We start from the raw sequence: 18,824 nt of genomic DNA on the forward strand, positions 1-18,824 counted from the left end.
TGCCGTCCATACATGGTGCCCCGGCAGCCCGCAGGACAGGAACACCTGAAAAGAAGATGCCACATGTAACATGTTCCAGCAGTGTCCATCGAGTGCCTGCCTGCCTGCCCTTTTATATGCTGGCTGGACCGACGACGGACGATGGAGCAGGGGAGAGAGACTGGAGCGAGCGAGGATATATGCCGCTGTGTGCCGTGTTATGCATGCCTCGTCGCTGGACCATCTCCGATCCCGGCGCTTTAGGCTTTGTGCCGGCCCTGCACCCTGTTGCACTTGGCCCGGCCTGGCCTGGGGACAGCTCAGCAGACCACGGATGGAAGAGCCTCCACTTGGGATGCTTAATTAACCCATGGCCATGGGGGGGCTCCAAAACGACGTACCCGGATTAATGATTGAATAATGCAGCTAGCTAGCTGATGTTTTGCAAGCCATGATTAAACGTACGAATGATCCTGCATGATGGATCCATCATATATACGCTCACCAGGAACCGACACTTGCCGCCGTGTCAGCCGCGCACCTGACACCGCGTAGTACGCACCCGCACCCACACCTACTGGTAGGTGACGAAGATGAAGGCGCTAGGAGCAGGACGCAACGGGAAAGAGTAGAGAAGTAGATCACGCACGCGCGGACTGATGACGCAGTGGTTCGGTGTGTGCAGTGTGCACACGAAGCAAGCAGAGCAGGTCGTCGTTCCATTTCTGCACGCAGTAGGTGAAGTGGCGACCTCGGACGGGTTGAGGGAACGACGGAACGTCCGGCTCCGTCCGAGCTTGCTTGGAGGCCAAGGCCGGCAACGAACGAAGCGAAAGCGAGGAGAGGAGAGGAGAGGAGAGGAGACCGACCGCGGCGTCCCGAGCAAGGCTTGCAGGTCGCGCAGCGCGCAGCCACCAACCCTGGTCGAGTCCGGGGCCGGCCACGCGCGCGCACCTGTCGCAACCACCCCACCCCACCCCACCCAACTCGACGCGCGCAGCAAGCGTCGACCGGGAGGGGGAGGGACAGAGGACGCCGCACCGGGACCGGTTGGCTGGCACTGGCATGTCCATCCATCCATCCATCCATCCATCCATCCATCGGATGGTTACAACTTCCCTGCTGATTCTCAACGGCGAGACGCCGGCATACAACGCCGGACCAGGACAGGCCAGTCAGCGTCCAGTTGTGTGGTGCAGGGCCGGCCCGCACCCGCGGTCCATTTCATTTCCATCGCGAGGTGGCCTGGCGCTGCCACTGGCACTGCTGCCCTGGGCCCTGGCCTTGGCTTCCTCCAGTAGTATAAATATTCTGGTGCGCCAGCTCCGGCCTGTCCCTTGGTTGTATCATCGTGTCCTTTTCCTCTCCTGCTCCTCCTCCCCATCTTCTTCTTCTTCTTCTTCCTTCGTTCGTTCGTTTCTCCATTTGAAGCTTACCGGCATCTGCTCCTAGTCTAGTGACCAACCTCCCCTCCCCTCCACCGGCCAAGAACTGATTTTTCCGGTTCCGGTGCAGCAGAAGATTGCAGTAGTAGTAGCAGCAGCTAACTTGCCAGCAGAAGATTTTTTCTGAGCTTGGTTCTTGATCGATCGGCCGCTCGACTGCTCCAGACAGTGTACATACATACGCACATACTCTGCTCGTCTGCCGAGGATCCATCGCTCCGCCTCGGTGCTGCATAGATAGATAGGTAGGTAGAGATATACAGCTAGAAGAGGCCGGGAACCAGAGGAGGAGGCCTCGCTCGATCTCCAAGAACAGCAGTAAGATCAACAAGATGATGCGCGGGAACCGGGAGCAGAGAGTGGCCTTCTCGCCGATGAAGGAGTCCGCCGCCGCCGCGGTGCCCAAGGAAGAGGTGTGGGAGGTCCGGCCCGGCGGGATGCTGGTGCAGAAGCGGAGCCCCGACACGGACCCGCCCCCCGGCGGCGCGCCCGTGCCCACCATCCGCGTCAAGGTCAAGTTCAACGGCGTCTACCACGAGATCTACATCAACTCCCAGGCATCCTTCGGTGGGTAGTAGTAATTGCTAATCTACGCGTTTCACGATGCTTTCCATGTGTTTCATCTCTTGATTTAATTGAATGAATCTCGGGTGGGGGTGAATGGATGGAAAATGGCAGGCGAGCTCAAGAAGCTGCTGTCGGAGAAGACGGGCCTGCACCCGGACGACCAGAAGGTGGTGTACAAGGACAAGGAGAGGGACTCCAAGGCGTTCCTGGACATGGCCGGCGTCAAGGACCGCTCCAAGATGGTCATGCTCGAGGACCCCGCCGCTAAGGCCAAGCGCCTCCTCGAGGAGCGCCGGACCAGCAAGGCCGAGCGCGCCGCCAAGGCCATCGCACGCGTCGCGCTCGACGTCGACAAGCTCGCCACCAAGGTATATTCAATTCATCCATCTCGCCGGCACGCCGTGACTGTTCCACCGCGTTCTGTGATGTCTCACGACGGTACCGTACGTGCACGCCGGCGTTGGCTGATTGATCGGACGGTTGGTCGTCGGCACTGCAGGTGTCGGCGCTGGAGACGATCGTGAGCAAGGGCGGCAAGGTGGTGGACGCGGACGTGGTGACGCTGACCGAGGCGCTGATGACCGAGCTGGTGAAGCTGGACGCCGTCGCCGCTGTTGACGAGGAGGTGAAGGTGGCGCGGCGGGCGCAGGAGAAGCGGGTGCAGAAGTACGTGGAGACGCTGGACGCCGTCCGCGCCAAGAACAAGGCGGCGCCGGTGTCCAAGGCCACCAACAACAACACCAACAACAAGGCACGGCCGCCGCACCTGCCGCCGCGCCCGCCCCCGGCGGCGGCGCATCAGAACCACCAGCGGCGGCAGTTCCAGCCGCCGGCGCCCACCACGGCGACGGCGCTAGTGCCGCAGACGCAGACGGCGAGCTGGGAGACGTTCGACCTTCTGTCGTCGGTGCCGTCGACGTCGGCGGCCCCCGTGACGAGCATGGCCCCCGCCACCACCACCACGCCGTCCCCGCGCTTCGAGTGGGAGCTCTTCTAGAAGGCTCCACGCGCCAGCCAGCCTGCCTGCCTGCCTGTGCCCCCCCTGGCCCCGGCCCTCCTCTCCCGCCACATGTGTGCCTGCCTGTCCATTGGCTCGGCCGGTACCTTTCTTGTTCACCTTGCTTGCCTATGGTGCATGTCAATCGCCATTGTTTCTTTCTTTCTTTCTTTCTTTCTTTCCCCGGTCTCTTTATTCTTTCTTTCCTCCTGTCCTTCCTTTGAGTAAATTGAGTCTGTGTATATTGCATGATCTCCACCCAAAAAAGAAAGGCAACAAAACAACTGCAGTGAGCTCCTAGTGAACAGAGCAGAAACGCATGCTGCATCCATGGTGTGGTGTCTGTCTGCAAATAAGTGGTGGCCTTGCATTGCAACCGATCGAACCGATGAAGGATTTTTGTGCTCCCGTATTGTATAGTAGTGGCAGCAGTGTATGTATAGTGTACATGAATGAATGAATCAAACAAAGCTCTCAACATACGTATTTGTTTGCATTGTGCTCCCGTATGTAATGCATGAATGGATGGTTCATCATATCCCACATTCTTCTGCATGCAAAACCAAAACAATGCTCGGTTCGTCGCTGCTGTCATGTGTTGAAAGTTGGAAGAGGGTGAGTAGTGATGAGTGTTGCAGTTGCAGCTGAGCTGATGGACTGGACTGATTGGGGGATTTGGCTCGCAGTGGCAGCTGTGGGCAATTATTGGGCATCTCGATCACATCTGCCAGAGCAGGGTCGTTAGCTAGCGTTTTGGATGAACTCGCCGGCATGCATGATGCCTAGCTAGTAGCGTAAAACTAGGCGCTTGGTCAGCCGGGGCTGGTGGTTTGGACTTTGGACGTGTAGTATGGTGATTTGCAAATCGTACATGCATGCCCCAAGCTCAAAAAGATTCCTCCATGTGCTGATAGGATACATGAAACTACAGTGTGTGTTATGCTTTTGGATGGGTAGGGGTAGTATTTTAAAAACCGTAGTATCAAGAAACTACAGTTTGACAACCTCAAACTAACGGTTTAGGAAAAAAAAGTCTAGAGTGGAATTTGTAAATCTTTTAAAAGCCAAATGTGATTTTAACAATACTATGGTTTTTAAAACCATAACATTTGTTGCATTCAAATAGTTTATGGCACTCTAAAGCTAAAATATATTTTTTTTACAAAACTATAATAGTTTCCTAAAGAAACTCTAAAATACTTTGCTTCCAAATAGGGTCTTAACCTTTATCCCCCACTTCGTTTTTCTGTGCTGATGTTTGACCTGTCTTGGCTGCTGAGATGCCTTCTACGATGATGGATGAGTATAGTATATACTACTGTACTATGGAAATGGAAGAAGCTTGTCTCTCTCTGTTGTGTCGGCGGGCGTAGAAACTTGTGGTAGCAGTAGTAGTGGTGGTTCAGATTTCAGAACAAGGGTAGGTGAGGAGACAGACCAGATATCAGCCCGTCCATCAGTTGCTGCTGTACAGCAAAAACAGGACTGGTGCTGTCCCCCTGTATGTACAAGAGCCCTCCTTCCGGGTCCGGGACCTTTTCTGGCTTTAATGCCCTAATCATTGTATTGTATACATTGCTTTAGCTGCTTGTTGTGTTGGCCTCTTCCGGCTTAATTAACAACTCCATCAGTATCAGATGCTCTTCATCTACAATTGGCACTGGCAGTAACAGTAACAGGAATTTTGGAGAAACTGAAAACCTTGAGACTTTGCGAGCACTGAGAGAGGAACCAACCAATTGTACCGGACACGGTTACTAGCAGTGCTTGGGTGGGCGTGGTGACACTAGTGACAAAAAAAAGGACATGATGCCCTCAAATGTTCTTTTGTACACGGTGGTGTTGGGGTGTACAGTGGCTTGTGCTGTTTGTGCAGGACTGCAGGGGCGCTCTGCAAGCTGACTAGCTGCCAAACGAAACGTGTTTATGAATGGCAAAGATGGCAACGAGATGCATCGTCAGTGTGTGTGGCGTGTGGGGTGTGGTGCCGACGAGACGACGACCGCGGAGCCCGATCGAGTGAGGCGCATGCATAACAGGGCCTTGTTTAGTTCCGAAAACTGAAAAGTTTTCGAAACTGTAGCACTTTTGTTTTTATTTGACAAATATTATCCAATCATAAAGTAACTAGGTTTAAAAGATTCATCTCGTGATTTACAAATAAACTGTGTAATTAGTTTTTATTTTCGTCTATATTTAATACTCCATGCATATGGCGTAAGATTCAATGTGACGGTGAATTTTGAAAAAATTTTGGTTTTTAAGGTGAACTAAACAAGGCCCAGCATAGGCTAACCGGGGCGAAGCACGCAAAGAGAGACTCGCCGGCCGGCTAGCTGACCGGCTGCTAGTAGTAATACTCTAATCGATGCGTGTGCGCTTTTCGTTGCCGCTGCGGCGTCGCCATCGGCCGTCACCTGTCAGGGTCGGTCCGTGACTGCATCGACGCCATTGGCTCGACGGCGACGACGCTACGTATCTCCTGCTCCTTTGATTACTACTATATATACTACTGGCACTGCTAGCTCGTGTATTTAACGACGGATTAATACACATAAGGATCATTAGCTAACAATGCAAGGCTTGCATGCGTGCCTTTGATTGCGCGTTTGTTTTGTTCGCCACACCACTCCATCAGGCCCGTGCGTGAAAGGGACGGCCGATCCAACGGGGCAGAGAGAGAGAGAGAGCAACACGGCCAGGCCAGTCGACCCCCCTGCTGCTGCTGCTGCTGGTGGTGGCTTGTCTTGTTGCCTTTCTTCATCGGCACACCTGCTGCAACGAACCTGAAGGTGAAGGTGTGAGGTGTCGGTAGCTCTGCAGCCTCACTCACCTCACCTCAGCAGCAATGGTAGGTGGCGCACGGCACGAGCTGATGAGTCAGTCAGGCGAGGCGTGTGCAGCAGCCTCTCGGTCGGTTGCGTTGGGTGAGGAAGCGTCGCATTGACTTCACACGAGAGGACGGACGAGAGCACGGCTACGGTGCCCGGTCATTCCCGCTCTTTGTTTCGTCGCTCGTCGTCGGCCTCTAGAGACAACAACCAATTGGTTCGGAATTATCTATTAGGTCAGTCTCAATGGAGTTTTATTAGAGTTTCATGCACATTAAATATGCTGATGTGGCGCTATATTAATGAAGAGAGATAATAAGAGTTTCATGGGAGTAGAGAGAGTTTCATTCCTATAAAACTCATATGCACTGTTTCCAAAATATTAATGTGTTGGAAACTGTGACATAAAACTCCTACTGTTACTAACTTTATTTATCACATACTCAGCAAACAATATTTGCTTCCTGTCAAACGAACGACAGCTTCGGGTTCCTCCCTCGGCTGTCTGTCCGCCAGTGACGTGCGCGGAATTTCAGGCGCACGCACATCTACTCCCTCCTCTCTTTTGCGTTTTGTTTAGAGCACTCTAAGGCCAGTCTCAATGCAAGTTTCATGATAGTGTCATGTACATTAAATAGGGTGCCACATAAGCAAAATTGCTGACTTGGCAGAATCATTAAATGAAAGAGTTTCGTCAGATGAGAGAGGAGTTTCATCCCCATGAAACTCTTGTGGCTCGGATACCTAGTTTACAGTCTTGGTAACTGTGTCATGAAACTATACATTGAGACTAGCCTAAGACTCTATTATGGAGTCCAAGATAATTAATTACATATTATTTATGGTATTTTGCTGATGTGGCACTATATTTATTGAAGAAAGAGGTAGAAAAAATAAGACTTCAAATCTTATTTAGACTCCAAATCCACATTGTTCGAGGTAATAAATGACTTTAGACTCCATGATAGAGTCTGCATTGTGAGTGCACTTATGGGCGGGGCGCATGGAGGAAAGAAGAGTCAGCGGTGCAAGGTAAACGCTCGGGAGTGCTCACGAACAATAGTAGTAGTAGTATATGCGTCGCAGCATGTGCGGCGCGCCAAGAAACCAAGGTCTTGTTTAGCCTAGTCTCAATGCATAGTTTCATAGCACAGTTATCAAGACTATAAACTAGGTAACCGAGCCATATGAGTTTTATGGAGATGAAACTTCTCTCTCAGAGCAAGTTTAATAATACAGCCCACTTGCTCGCGGTAAGGTTTCTTGCAGCCTTCTTCCAGCCCACTCATACAATTGTTAGCTATTCACTATTAATACATGTCCCACTTACCTCTCTCACAAGGTTTTTTGGTTCCTGTGCCTAAGCTGCCTGTAAACTTACAGCCTGCTTCTCCTCTCTTTCCTTCCTTCTCTCCTCCACCTCAGCATTTAGCCAGCTTACAGCCCACTATAATACTTGCTCTCATGTGATGAAACTCCTTCATTTAATGACCCTGCCAAGTCAGCAATTTTACTTATGTGGCACCCTATTTAATGTGCATGACACTCTCATGAAACATGTATTGAGACTGACCTTAGTTCCCAAATAATTTTGCAAAATTTTTCAGATTCCTTGTCACATCAAATCTTTAGACGCATGCATGAAGTATTAAATATAGACAAAAATAAAAACTAATTGCACAGTTTAGTCGGAATTGACGAGACGAATCTTTTAAGTCTAGTTAGTATATGATTGAATAATATTTGTCAAATAAAAACAAAAATAGTACTATTTATATTTTGCAAAAATTTTAGGACCTAAACAGGGCACAAAGGAACAAACAATAGGGCACGCGCGTTTCCATTGGGACCGGGAGCAGATGCATCTAGCAACTGTTTTCTTTTTTCATCCAGCAAGTCAGCAACTGCTTTACAGTTGCAGACTTCAGACGTCTGGGTGGACGTGGATTCGTGTTCCGAAATCCCTATTTTTTTATAATTTGTTTTTTTCTTGAAATAAATTTATATTTGTCTCCTTAAATGATGTAAACTGTTTTTTTACTCTAAGAATCGACACAAGAACTCATGGCTCCGAGATAATATATCTCGGCATCATAAATTTTGACTCCAACACTAGGACATTCTAAACGTGACTAGTACCTTAGAGCCACACACCTTGGCTCCGAAGTTGGAGCCATAGATCTTGACATCGATCTCAGAGTCGAGAACTGTAGCGCCGACCTCGAAGCCAAGATCTATGGCTTCGACCTCAGAGCCATGAATCTTGGCGCCGAGCTTGGATTCAGAAACCACGACCAAATATCGTTTCTTCTCCCTCTCGTGTTCTTGCCCTCCATAGAAACAACTACATAATATCGAAATCTCTATACATTTAAAATAAGCAAAATTCATACATTTCAAATACATTAATTATGTATATCACCTAATAACCTATATATATATATATATATATTTGCTATCTATCTATATAAAATAAATTTACTAACTATATTGTCTAATTACTAACTACCTATCAAATCTAACTATAGAATTAGATAACTATAACTAGATTAGCTATATATACAATTAAATTAGCTAACTATATGACTATATAACTAGTTAGGGGGGCATCGTCATCCTCCAGGCAATCGGTGGCAAGGGCGGCCTCCTGTCTTTCCCTAGCTTCCCTGGTGGCCGACGGTCGTGCCTAGCGGCGTTCTCGATTACACAATTTGTTTATAATTTATGAGATATTTTTTTAGCCTAGTTAATCTATTTTGTCAAATACAAACAAAAATGCTACAGTGTCGATTTTGCAAAAAAAATCTGCAACTAAACAAGGCCTTAGGTTAATAGGTGATGTAGTTAGGCAATGTATTTGAACTGCATGAATTTTATTTATTTTGGATGTCTAGAGACTTCAATATTATGTAGTTGCTTCTATGGAGAGTAAGAACCCGAGTGGGAGGAGGAACCAATGAGAGTAGGCTCTAAAACTTAGTCGGAGTTTCTCAATCGAAGCTCGGCACCAAGATCCATGGCTCCAAGGTCGGAGCCAAATGTGTTATCTCGGAGCCATAAGTTTTAGTGTCGATCCTTCAGGATCCAAAAATCAGTTTATGTCACTTAAATGGCTAAATGGAAATTTGTTTAAAAAGAAGGCAAAAAAATTGGGTCCGGAATCTGGGACGCTGCTCCGTCTCCGTTCGTCAGACTCAGTGGACAGTGACACCCATCGTGGTCTCGTGGACGGGACTGACGGCCCAAAGCAATTGCTACGACCGTCTCTGAGGAAAATATAATATAGCCGGCCCATATAATGAATGGTTCGGGCTCTAGCCCAAACAAAGTAATTAAATAAACTTGAAAAAAAAACTACTTTTCCTCTGTCAATTTTTGTTAGTCCACTTTCAACTCTAAAAATAGACAAACCATCTCCTTTTCACTTTTGAAACCACACATTTTATCTCCTGACCCGGTTATAAGCGGTTTTAAAGATGGTTTTTTATTTATTTCAACCGAATCTTTAAAAAATCATAGTAAATCATAAAATAGAAAATCCAATTTTGTTGTACTCCACATGAGTAGATGTACACCGTGAACATATAATATAACATGCTTTAGTGTAAAGTTTTTGCTATAAGTTTTGATCTATTCTTTTGTGTAATTATTTAGAATAACTCATAACTATAGTTTCTTTGGTCCAATTGTGGTAAATGTTTTATGATGACCTAACTATTGTATGCTTCAACTATAGTAAAAATTTCATAATTATTAGATAATGTATAACTTAGTGTAGATTTATTCAGATTTAACAAATAAACCCTAAATATTTCTATAACTAAGTTATACATGATATGTATTACTCCCTCCGTCCACGAAAGAGTCAATTTCTAGAGTTGTCCTAAGTCAAATTTTTTAAACTTTGACCAAATTTCTAGAAAAAAATGCTAAGATTTATAGTATCAAATTAGTATTATTAGATTCATCATAGAATATATTTTCATATAATGTGCATTTTATATTATAGATGTTGTTTACTTTTTTCTATAAAGTTAGTCAAACTTTAAAAAGTTTGACTGGCACGGATCCTAGGAATTGATTCTTTCGTGGACGGAGGGAGTATTGTTTAATGCACTATGGTGACATTAATATGCATTAGCAGAGGTGGTCTTTTTAAAGCAACCGTCTCCATTAATATTTAAACGAGACGGGCGTTCGAATGGCCAAGTGGGTCTGGCAGCATATTTATTGAAGAAAGAGATAGAAAAAATAAGACTCCAAATCCACATTATTCGAGGTAATAAATAACTTTAGACTCTATGATAGAGTCTGCATTGTGAGTGCCCTAACTAAATTATGCAATAACTAAAGATAAAACCGAGAGCAACGGACGTAAAAGACTTGTTTTGTTTTCGGACCTGCTGGTTTTCTCACCGTCAGGAACCATTGAACTTAAGATTAGCACTTAGGTATAGGATAAAATCACACTGAGATTTTATTTTTCATGCTCTGATTTCGTCGGGTCGAGAACATGTCCCATGAAGACGATGACACGAGACACCTCCTCCACCACAAAGAACACAAACGGATGGTCAGCGACAAAATTCACAGGCAGCCTACTAGAACGACAGAGCTTTTTCATCACGCAAGCAGTAGAGGCCGCTGCTTCTGTCCCTTCCTCGTTCACCTCGATGACCGCCTTGTGGAAAACATGCTCCAATACCAGGCCATTCTCGCGCTGCTCCAGCATCTCAGACAGGTCGGCAGTGCCAAAGGCGGCCTTGATCCCCATGTCCTCTAGAACGCCATTGATTCTGCTGGAGAAGGAGAGCTTGAACTTGGGCAGTCGCAACTCGCCAACCTTGACGCGTCGCCTCGGCATGTGGTCCCACAGGAAGCTAGGGTGGGAGGCCACCATGTCCATGAGGTTCTGCAGGCCGTCGTGCGCGTCCGGGAGGAAGACGCACATCGAGAACCGAGGGTGCTCGTCAGAGTTGTGGCCGTCTTGTTGCTTAGAATTACGACCGCTCAGATGTCTGTCTGCTTTCCGCCGGTGTGTCTCGTAGGCTAGCTTGAGCACCTTGAACCCGTCGAACACTGCCACGGCATGATCCTTCCGGCTGCGCATGAACGGCGTGAGCACGTGGCTGCCGTCGAGCCGCTGGAAGCGTCTGATCTCGGTGTCCTTCTTGGGGAAGGGCACGGACCACTTGCCCTTGAAGTAGATGGCGTTGGCAAGCACTAGGGCAGTATCAGAGCTTACGGAACCTTGAGGAAGGATTGAGGTGATGAGACCCTTCGTGGCTTTCGAAACCCATCTGTTGATTTTCTCTCTTGCCTTCTCTGGCTGCATGCATTATTATTTCATTGATTAATTCACAGATCGATTAGCATAGAATATATAGCACGGACGCATGCACTAGCCACTAGCTGAAGCAATATTCAGATCTAATTCCCGTCGTTGATGTCCCTGTATTTACATTGATAAATATATAACAGGTAAATCAAGGAAAACTGACCTTGTTCACGAAATCAGCGGCGTGCGTCTCGGCCTTGTAGGATTGAACGGCGGCAGCTCTGTAAGCCGGCTTCAGCGCCATCATCTTCTCGTGCCAGAGCGCGCACGCGAACGCGACACGCGGCGCACTACCGGTCTCGGAGTGGTCGGCGAGGGCGCGCTCCACCACGGCACTGACGAACTCGGCGATCTCGTCGCGCGACGTCGCGCCGAGCGTGGCCAGCACCTCGTCCAGGGTGGTGCCACGTGCCCCGGCCGCCAGTAGGGCTAGCGCGGCATAGATGGACAGCGGCGAGAAGACGATGTTTTGGCCGCCACCGCCGACGACGCCGGCGCCCTTATCAGCGCCGGCGAGGTGCTTCGCCAGGCGGAGCGCAAACGCTGTCAGGCCAGACGCCGCCGTCCCACGCGCCCTCTTGCTTGGCCTGGCCTGGCCGCCGCCGCCTCCTCTTCGATGCTGCCGTCCATACTGTGTTGGTTATTGGAGATGGAAGCAAATATAAGACGACGCACGATTAGCCTATATTTGTAGGATATATAAGGCCAATCGTTTCATTAGAGTTTTTGCAATTAAATATGTCTGTATTAATAAAAAGATAGATGATAAAAGTTTTATGAAAATAGAGAGAGTTTCATCTTCATAAAACTTTCTGCATTGTTTCTAATATAGATGTGTTAGGTCACTCACAATGCAGACTCTATCATAGAGTCTAAAGTTATTTATTACCTCGAACAATGTGGACTTGAAGTCTAAATAAGACTTGAAGTCTTATTTTTTCTACCTCTTTCTTCAATAAATATGCTGCCACATCAGCAAAATACCATAAATAATATGTAATTAAGTGTCTTGGACTCTGTGATAGAGTCTTGCATTGTGAGTGCCCAAACTAGGTCATAAAACGGCACTAAGGATGGCCTAACATATTTGCTCTCTTAATCCGTCAAACGTTTTGTGGTCGTCCGATAGGTTTAGGGCACTCCCAATGCAAAAACCATCATGGTTTCTATAGACATTAATTACAGTGCCACCTAAGCATTTTGCTGACATGGCAAGATAGTTATTGAAGAGAGAGAGCAAAAATCCTAACTTAGAAAACATGTCTACACCAAATCCAAGATGATTGGTTAAGAATGGAGAGAGAATAAATGTGATTGGATATAAAAATATTATATAGAAACTATCCATTAGGACTATAGTTTCTATATATAATGTCTATAAAAATTAAAACTATACCTAGTTTGTATCATTGGGAATGGATGCCGAGGTGGCCAGTGGGCGTGTCCCCCACGCATGGTCCAGCAGCGCGCCGCCACCACACATCTGCCCTCATCCCGGTGGCGGCAACCAGCCACATATCGGTCTAATATTCACTAACATGCATGTCATATGTGTTAACATGTTAACATGCATATTTGGTGATTAGTAGTTTTATGAACATATCAATTTATAGACATTTCTCACATAAACTGAAAACGGGACGAAAAAACGAAATAAATACGAGTCAATTCCAGATGAAAACGGGACCCGGTGGAAACAGGCAGGAAAAACCCTCTCCCGTTTTCAAATACAGAAATAGGCTGAACAAAATAGAAAACATGACGAAAAAACAGAATAATATGGGTTAATTCCGGATGAAAATGGGACCTAGGGGAGATGGGCAAGAAAACCCCTCTCCATTTTCAAATACAAATATTTCACATGTTTTAAGCTTGTCATAGAATTGTATAAAATAAGGAATATATTATTTTTAAACATGGAAGTATTTTGCCCCTGACTAAATATTACTAAAAAAATAACCACAATAAGCTAAACTCTGCACTAATTTATTTTTCTTCCAAGGGTAAAATCATCATCTTTTCTCTAACTTAACATCGTTAAGACTCAAAAAAATTAGAAGGGCCATATAAGGAACTAAAGATAGCTCTCTGGTCAAAAAGGTAACTTCAAAAATAAAAAGGCCAAGAAAGGAAACATAACTTTTTTTAGGGCTGAGAAAATAATTCTCTGTAAAAGAAAATTTTCGAACCATAGTATGAAAATGTTCCAAACAAACGGGAAAAATGCCTTAGCCATAGTAAGAACTAAGACGACGTTCCATCAGAATTACTACGAAAAGTTTATTGAGAAATCAAAATAAGTTTTGTTGGGCCAAATCCAAATTCCTGTCTGGGCTGACAACAAATGAGGGGCAAGAAAAGTGGAAGAGCTCCGCCCATGGGCCAACAGACAAAGCATGCTTGAAGTGGCCCAACGGGAAGGAAAAGGAAAGCATGCATGGGCCACAGCCCACAGGATAAGAAAAAGGCGGACGTGCAGAGTGAGTGATAAACAGCAGCTACCACAGTGCCACACACTTTGGCGACAGCTGCTATGCTACCAGTTTTTCAATGATTAAAAAAAAAAAGCTGTCGTCTACAGTAGCATTTCAGGGACTCTCCGAGGATACATACATACTACCTGACATGTTCTCGTCGTGTCAACTCGATCAAACACCAGTGCACAGGCCATCGCATGCTTGATACGAGCCAGCCAGCTAGCCACCCTGACCCTGGGGCTGTTGCGGATCATGCTGCAACAGCGGCGACACCCAACAAACTACAAGTTCGATCGGCAACTACAGGAACAGGACGAGCTCAGATCTGGTCGATCGATCAACCGACCGACCCATATATCTATCATTCCATCCCTCCCCACACAAATTAATTAATAAAAGCCCCACCACCTCCGAGCATCCTAGCTCACCGGCCGGCAGGAGCTCACCGGCGGCTGCCCGTGCCGTCGCTGTTCCATCAACGTGCGCGTTGCCGGCCGGGGAGCCCGGGACCAGCCGGCCTCTCGGGCCATGTTCGCTTAAATTTATCTGCTGAATTTGTCAGTGTCACTGGAAGATGATCGATGCGTCCTCGGAAGGGCTAGCTACCTCCAGCTGCTGCTGCCGGCCGGTCACCGATCTTTTCCCTTGAAACATTGCCTGCACACGTTCCGTTGTTTCGTTCGTTGGTTCAGGTGCAGCCTTCAGGGGCAAGCGTGCATGTGCGCCGGGGAAAGCCAAGCTCCCCCCGGCCTGCATCTGCTGGGTCGAGGGACGATAGATCCCTGCAAGTTGTCGTCGTTCCTGTCATACGCTGGCGCCGTTTATGGTTGGGTATCGTTATCACTTAGGTCTTGTTTAGATGTAAAAAGTTTCTGAATTTCGCTACTGTAGCATTTTCGTTTGTTTGTGGCGAATATTATCCAATCATGGACTAACTAGAATCAAAAGATTCGTCTTGCGGTTTACACTGTGCAATTAGTTTTTGTTTCGTCTATATTTAATGTTTTATGCATGTGCCGAAAAATTCGATGTGATGGAAAATTTTGAAAACTTTTTGGTTTTTGGGGTGAAGTAAACCAGGCCTTACTTGCTCACACGCACTCTGCCGAACGCCCTGAAATTATATCGATCGTCTAATCGATGCGTGCTTTCTGACGAGACGAGACGATAGCATGCATTACCTGCTGACAGTGCCATATGCACACACACGTAACATGGGCGAGAGGGAGCGGATGCTCAGATTTGCTAACAAACTTTGTGCCAGTTGGCTATACGTCGCTTCATCATTCCCTACATACGACTGATCAATGCACGACTACGACGCTGTCTGAAGACCAACAAAATTAAATCTATGACGCAATGCATGCGGAGATTGATGAGAGTAGCAAAAGAAACGTATAGCTTTCACTTTGCATATAGTAGCTAGCTAGCTAGCCCCATGCATGCATGTATTGGTTCCATTCCAGGCCCGATGACAGGGACGTCACACGAGACGAGGTTCATCGGTCAGGCGACGAAAAACTCGAAGCTTTGTTTGAAAAACTTGAAGCTCGTTAGCAGTGGCGGATCAAAAACGGACCAAGAGAGGAGCTAAATAACATAGCTAATTTTTTTTTCTCGCTCAATCCAGTACACTAATAGATATAGCTAAAATTGATAATTTAATATTAATTCAAAGTGCTCAAAAGCAAAGATTCATAAAATAAACATAGAAAAATATCAAATTCATGAAGTCTTTTGCTAAAAAGAAAATCTGCTAAAAAAAATTTTAGTCCAAGAGGGGGGCTGCAGCCACCTCAGCCCCCCTTGAGTCCGCCAATGCTCGTTAGCTCGTTTGGATCGTGGCTGGCTCCACTTAGCTCGGCTCGGCTTGTTAAGATAATAAGTCAACTCGAGTCAGCTCGCGAGCCACTCGCGAGCCAAACGAGCTACAATATTAGAAAAAAATTATCATAATCTATACTAGTTTTGTATTACTTCATATCTTACACTTTATAAATAGTTGATATGTTAACTCATATAAATATTTTATTGGACTTAAGACATTTGGATATATTATTATTATATTATTATTATTTTTAAGCTTTAAATAAATATAAATATTATATTTTATATATTTTTTATACATGGTTCGCGAGTTTAATGAGCTAACTCGAGTTTTTAAGGAGCCAAGCCGAGCTAGCTCGTTATCGAGAACCAAAGAAGGTACACTGACCAAGTGAAATCATCGATCACACCTACAACTGCTGCAAGGACGACGACTGCCGTCCTAAGAAGCAATCAAGCAAAGCCTCTTATTTTGACAACCGGAAAAGGTCGATCCATGCGTGCATGCAATGCATGCCCCTGCGAACCTATCATGCATATCCACCTCTAGCTAGTAGCTTGCCCCGGGTCCCGTGATGAAACAACAAGGCCAATGATTTGCAGGTATAGCTACTAGCTAGCTGAGCATGCATGCCACACCCACAGCTCGACACATCGGCAACAATCCAAAGCTGAGGGACTGTGGCCTGGCTTTCGGCACAGTCGGATCGCTGATCCGTCACTTCGATCGCCCGGTGTGTCTGAGGCCATGTTTGGTTCACTCCTATAAATTTTATCGCCTACTGGATCATCTAATGTTTTAGCACATGCATAAAATATTAAATATAAACTATTTACAAAACTAAAAAAATAACTAAAGAATAATTTGTGAGACAAATTTTTTAAATCTAATTAATCTATGATTGAATACTAATTATCAAATAAAATGAAAATACTGCAGTACCTATTAAACTTTAACACTGGCATGATCAAGGAGAGGAGTGAACGAGGCAGCAAGCGATCGATCGAGAGAATGATCATCGGCAGGGCAGGCAGGCATGCACGCACACGCACCACCACCAGCAACCAATCATTCGTGTGGCGCCTTGGACTGGCCTCGATCATCGCCGCTGTCAGATTTAGGCCTTGTTTACTTCCCGAAATGAAAATTTTCGTGACACTTTCGTTTGTTTGTGGTAATTATTGTCTAACCATAGACTAACTAGGCTCAAAAGATTCGTCTCGTCAATTTCGACCAAACTGTGCAATTAGTTTTTATTTTCATTTATATTTAATACTCCATGTATGTGTCTAAAGATTCGATGTGACAGGGAATCTTAAAAAATTTTGCGTTTTTAGGTGGAAGTAAACAAGGCCTTAGCCATCTCGGTCCGGCACTCCGGCCGCTTCCAGCTGCTTTCTCCAACGGGAGCTAGCTATTAGGGCCGGGGCCGGGACGGCCGGCTACTAGTGCTCATGGAATTGGAGGTGCAGTGCTGCAAGGGCAGATGACGTTGCAGATAAGAGCCGGCGTACGTGAAAAGACTCTTTTGGAGGCAACGATGATGATCGACGACCAACGAGGGAGTTGCATTCACTGAATGACTGAACTCTCAGATTCCACGCACCTAATAACAGCCTCATCACGTAATAACCCGCCATGCATGCGGTCGAACAGTGTACAGCGTCGTAGTAACTAATTAACAAAAGCGCCGTGACAAAGTGCTTAATTAATCAGTGGGGTTTTGCAGAGGATTGTGAACACCACGTGCCATGTTTAATTACTTTCGATCGGGCGGCTGCGGCTACTAGATATAGTTTGGTTGCGCCGACTTAGCCTATAAGTGCTCGCTTTTCTCTCGGCTGCTTACAGTTTCAGTGATGATATACTCCTACATTACATGCATGCATGGCCATCGATAACGACTCATTTTTTTTTATTACTTTGTCAATCTCAAGACTTCATGTCCGTCTTTCGAAGATGCTTATATAGGTTATAGTATGTGCATGCATGTCCACGTGTGATGTGTCCTTTGACCGTCGTTTTATGTTTGTACTTCCTTATTTCCTGTTTTTAATAAAGTACACAAAACAACCCATTATTAAGATTAAAACTTGTTAATTCTTGGTGAACACACCACTCCTAAAATTATTTTCTAAAGACAACTATGACTCGCAGCTGCCTGCCTAACTCTAAAAATGGACTCCATTTCTAAAGGGGCTAGAGATTAATTTCAAGATGCGGTTAGGTATCACCTCTAGACGGAGCGGTAGAGGAGAATATCCTAGCTGTCTATATGAATGGTAAAACGTTCACATTCCTTCGAGCGCACTTACTAGCTAGCTGAGCTATGTGACACATGTGACTATACAACTAACGCTATTCTATTACCTACATATTTTAAATCTTATACAATATATTTGACACTTAAAACAATTTGAAATGAAAAATTTATTAATTGCAAAGTTGTAGATCTCATCGAGTACTACAACTTTGATATTGACTTTGTCTCAATTCAACATTGTCAGTCATCTCAAATCTATTATGAGATATTGACTTTGATATTGACTTTGTCTCAATTCAACATTGTCAGTCATCTCAAATCTATTCTGAGAACTTATATTGGATATTTGGACTTGTAAACCATCTCAAATTAAAATTTTGTCAAATACAAAGGTTTAGATCTCTTTAAGCTTTATACTTTTGATGTAAGGTTTACCTTAATCCGATCTTATATAAAAAAGTTATGATTTTTTATGCAAAACAACTACCATTGTTTGTTGAAGCCAGTGACACTACGAGTTCAATACACGAACCGATAGTGATAGTTCACCTAGAACTGCTGGTTGTGCTATCACTATTGGTTAAAACCATGAACCTGAAGTGATACTCTATCACTGTCGGTTCCAACAACCTGGCAATGAAGCATGGAGCTTAGGAGAGAGGTTTGTGTAAGTTCACATAAATTATTCATGAAGAAGTTGCAACTGATAACTTAGAACATCCTTTTGGCGTGATCCAAGCTGCCCAATTACCTATGAGCACCCTCAATTGAATCATCATGTAAAACACCAATTCTTGTAGTATGTTTCGCCATCATACACCATGCAAACACTGTGGTATGAGGATGTGTGGTGAGCCAAATGGCATTTACCCCACAGGACCAAAATTAAATAATATGGCTCCTTGAGCTAACACTAGGTTAGCCTGAGTGGTATCCATATCCTCCACTTTTAGAAACTTGGTCGATGACTCAGCATGAGCTACACAATAAATCCCGACTAGATTTCAAATGCAACCTTTTTTCTGAGTTGATCAGAGGCCAACCAATGCGATATTAGAGGAATACCATCATAATCCTTCCTTGGACCTTAACTAGTGGA

The 18,824-nt window shown here is 45.7% G+C and overlaps 2 protein-coding genes across 2 annotated transcripts; one reads left to right on the plus strand and one right to left on the minus strand.

The window, feature by feature from the left end:
- Window positions 1,296-3,484, plus strand: LOC8060552 (BAG family molecular chaperone regulator 1). Its single transcript, XM_002444589.2, has 3 exons — window positions 1,296-1,991; window positions 2,103-2,359; window positions 2,491-3,484. Exons 1-3 carry the CDS (start codon window positions 1,757-1,759, stop codon window positions 2,986-2,988), a joined length of 990 nt encoding a protein of 329 aa, XP_002444634.1. The 5' UTR covers window positions 1,296-1,756; the 3' UTR covers window positions 2,989-3,484.
- Window positions 10,105-11,797, minus strand: LOC8057860 (serpin-Z2A; the record flags this gene model as incomplete). The annotated part of the gene is made up of 2 exons (XM_021465723.1): window positions 10,105-11,148; window positions 11,321-11,797. Coding segments are annotated over 2 exons (1,329 nt in total), but the record flags the coding sequence as incomplete, so codon positions are not given.

This window comes from Sorghum bicolor, chromosome 7, assembly GCF_000003195.3.
Source record: "Sorghum bicolor cultivar BTx623 chromosome 7, Sorghum_bicolor_NCBIv3, whole genome shotgun sequence".
Classification (NCBI taxonomy): Eukaryota; Viridiplantae; Streptophyta; class Magnoliopsida; order Poales; family Poaceae; genus Sorghum; species Sorghum bicolor.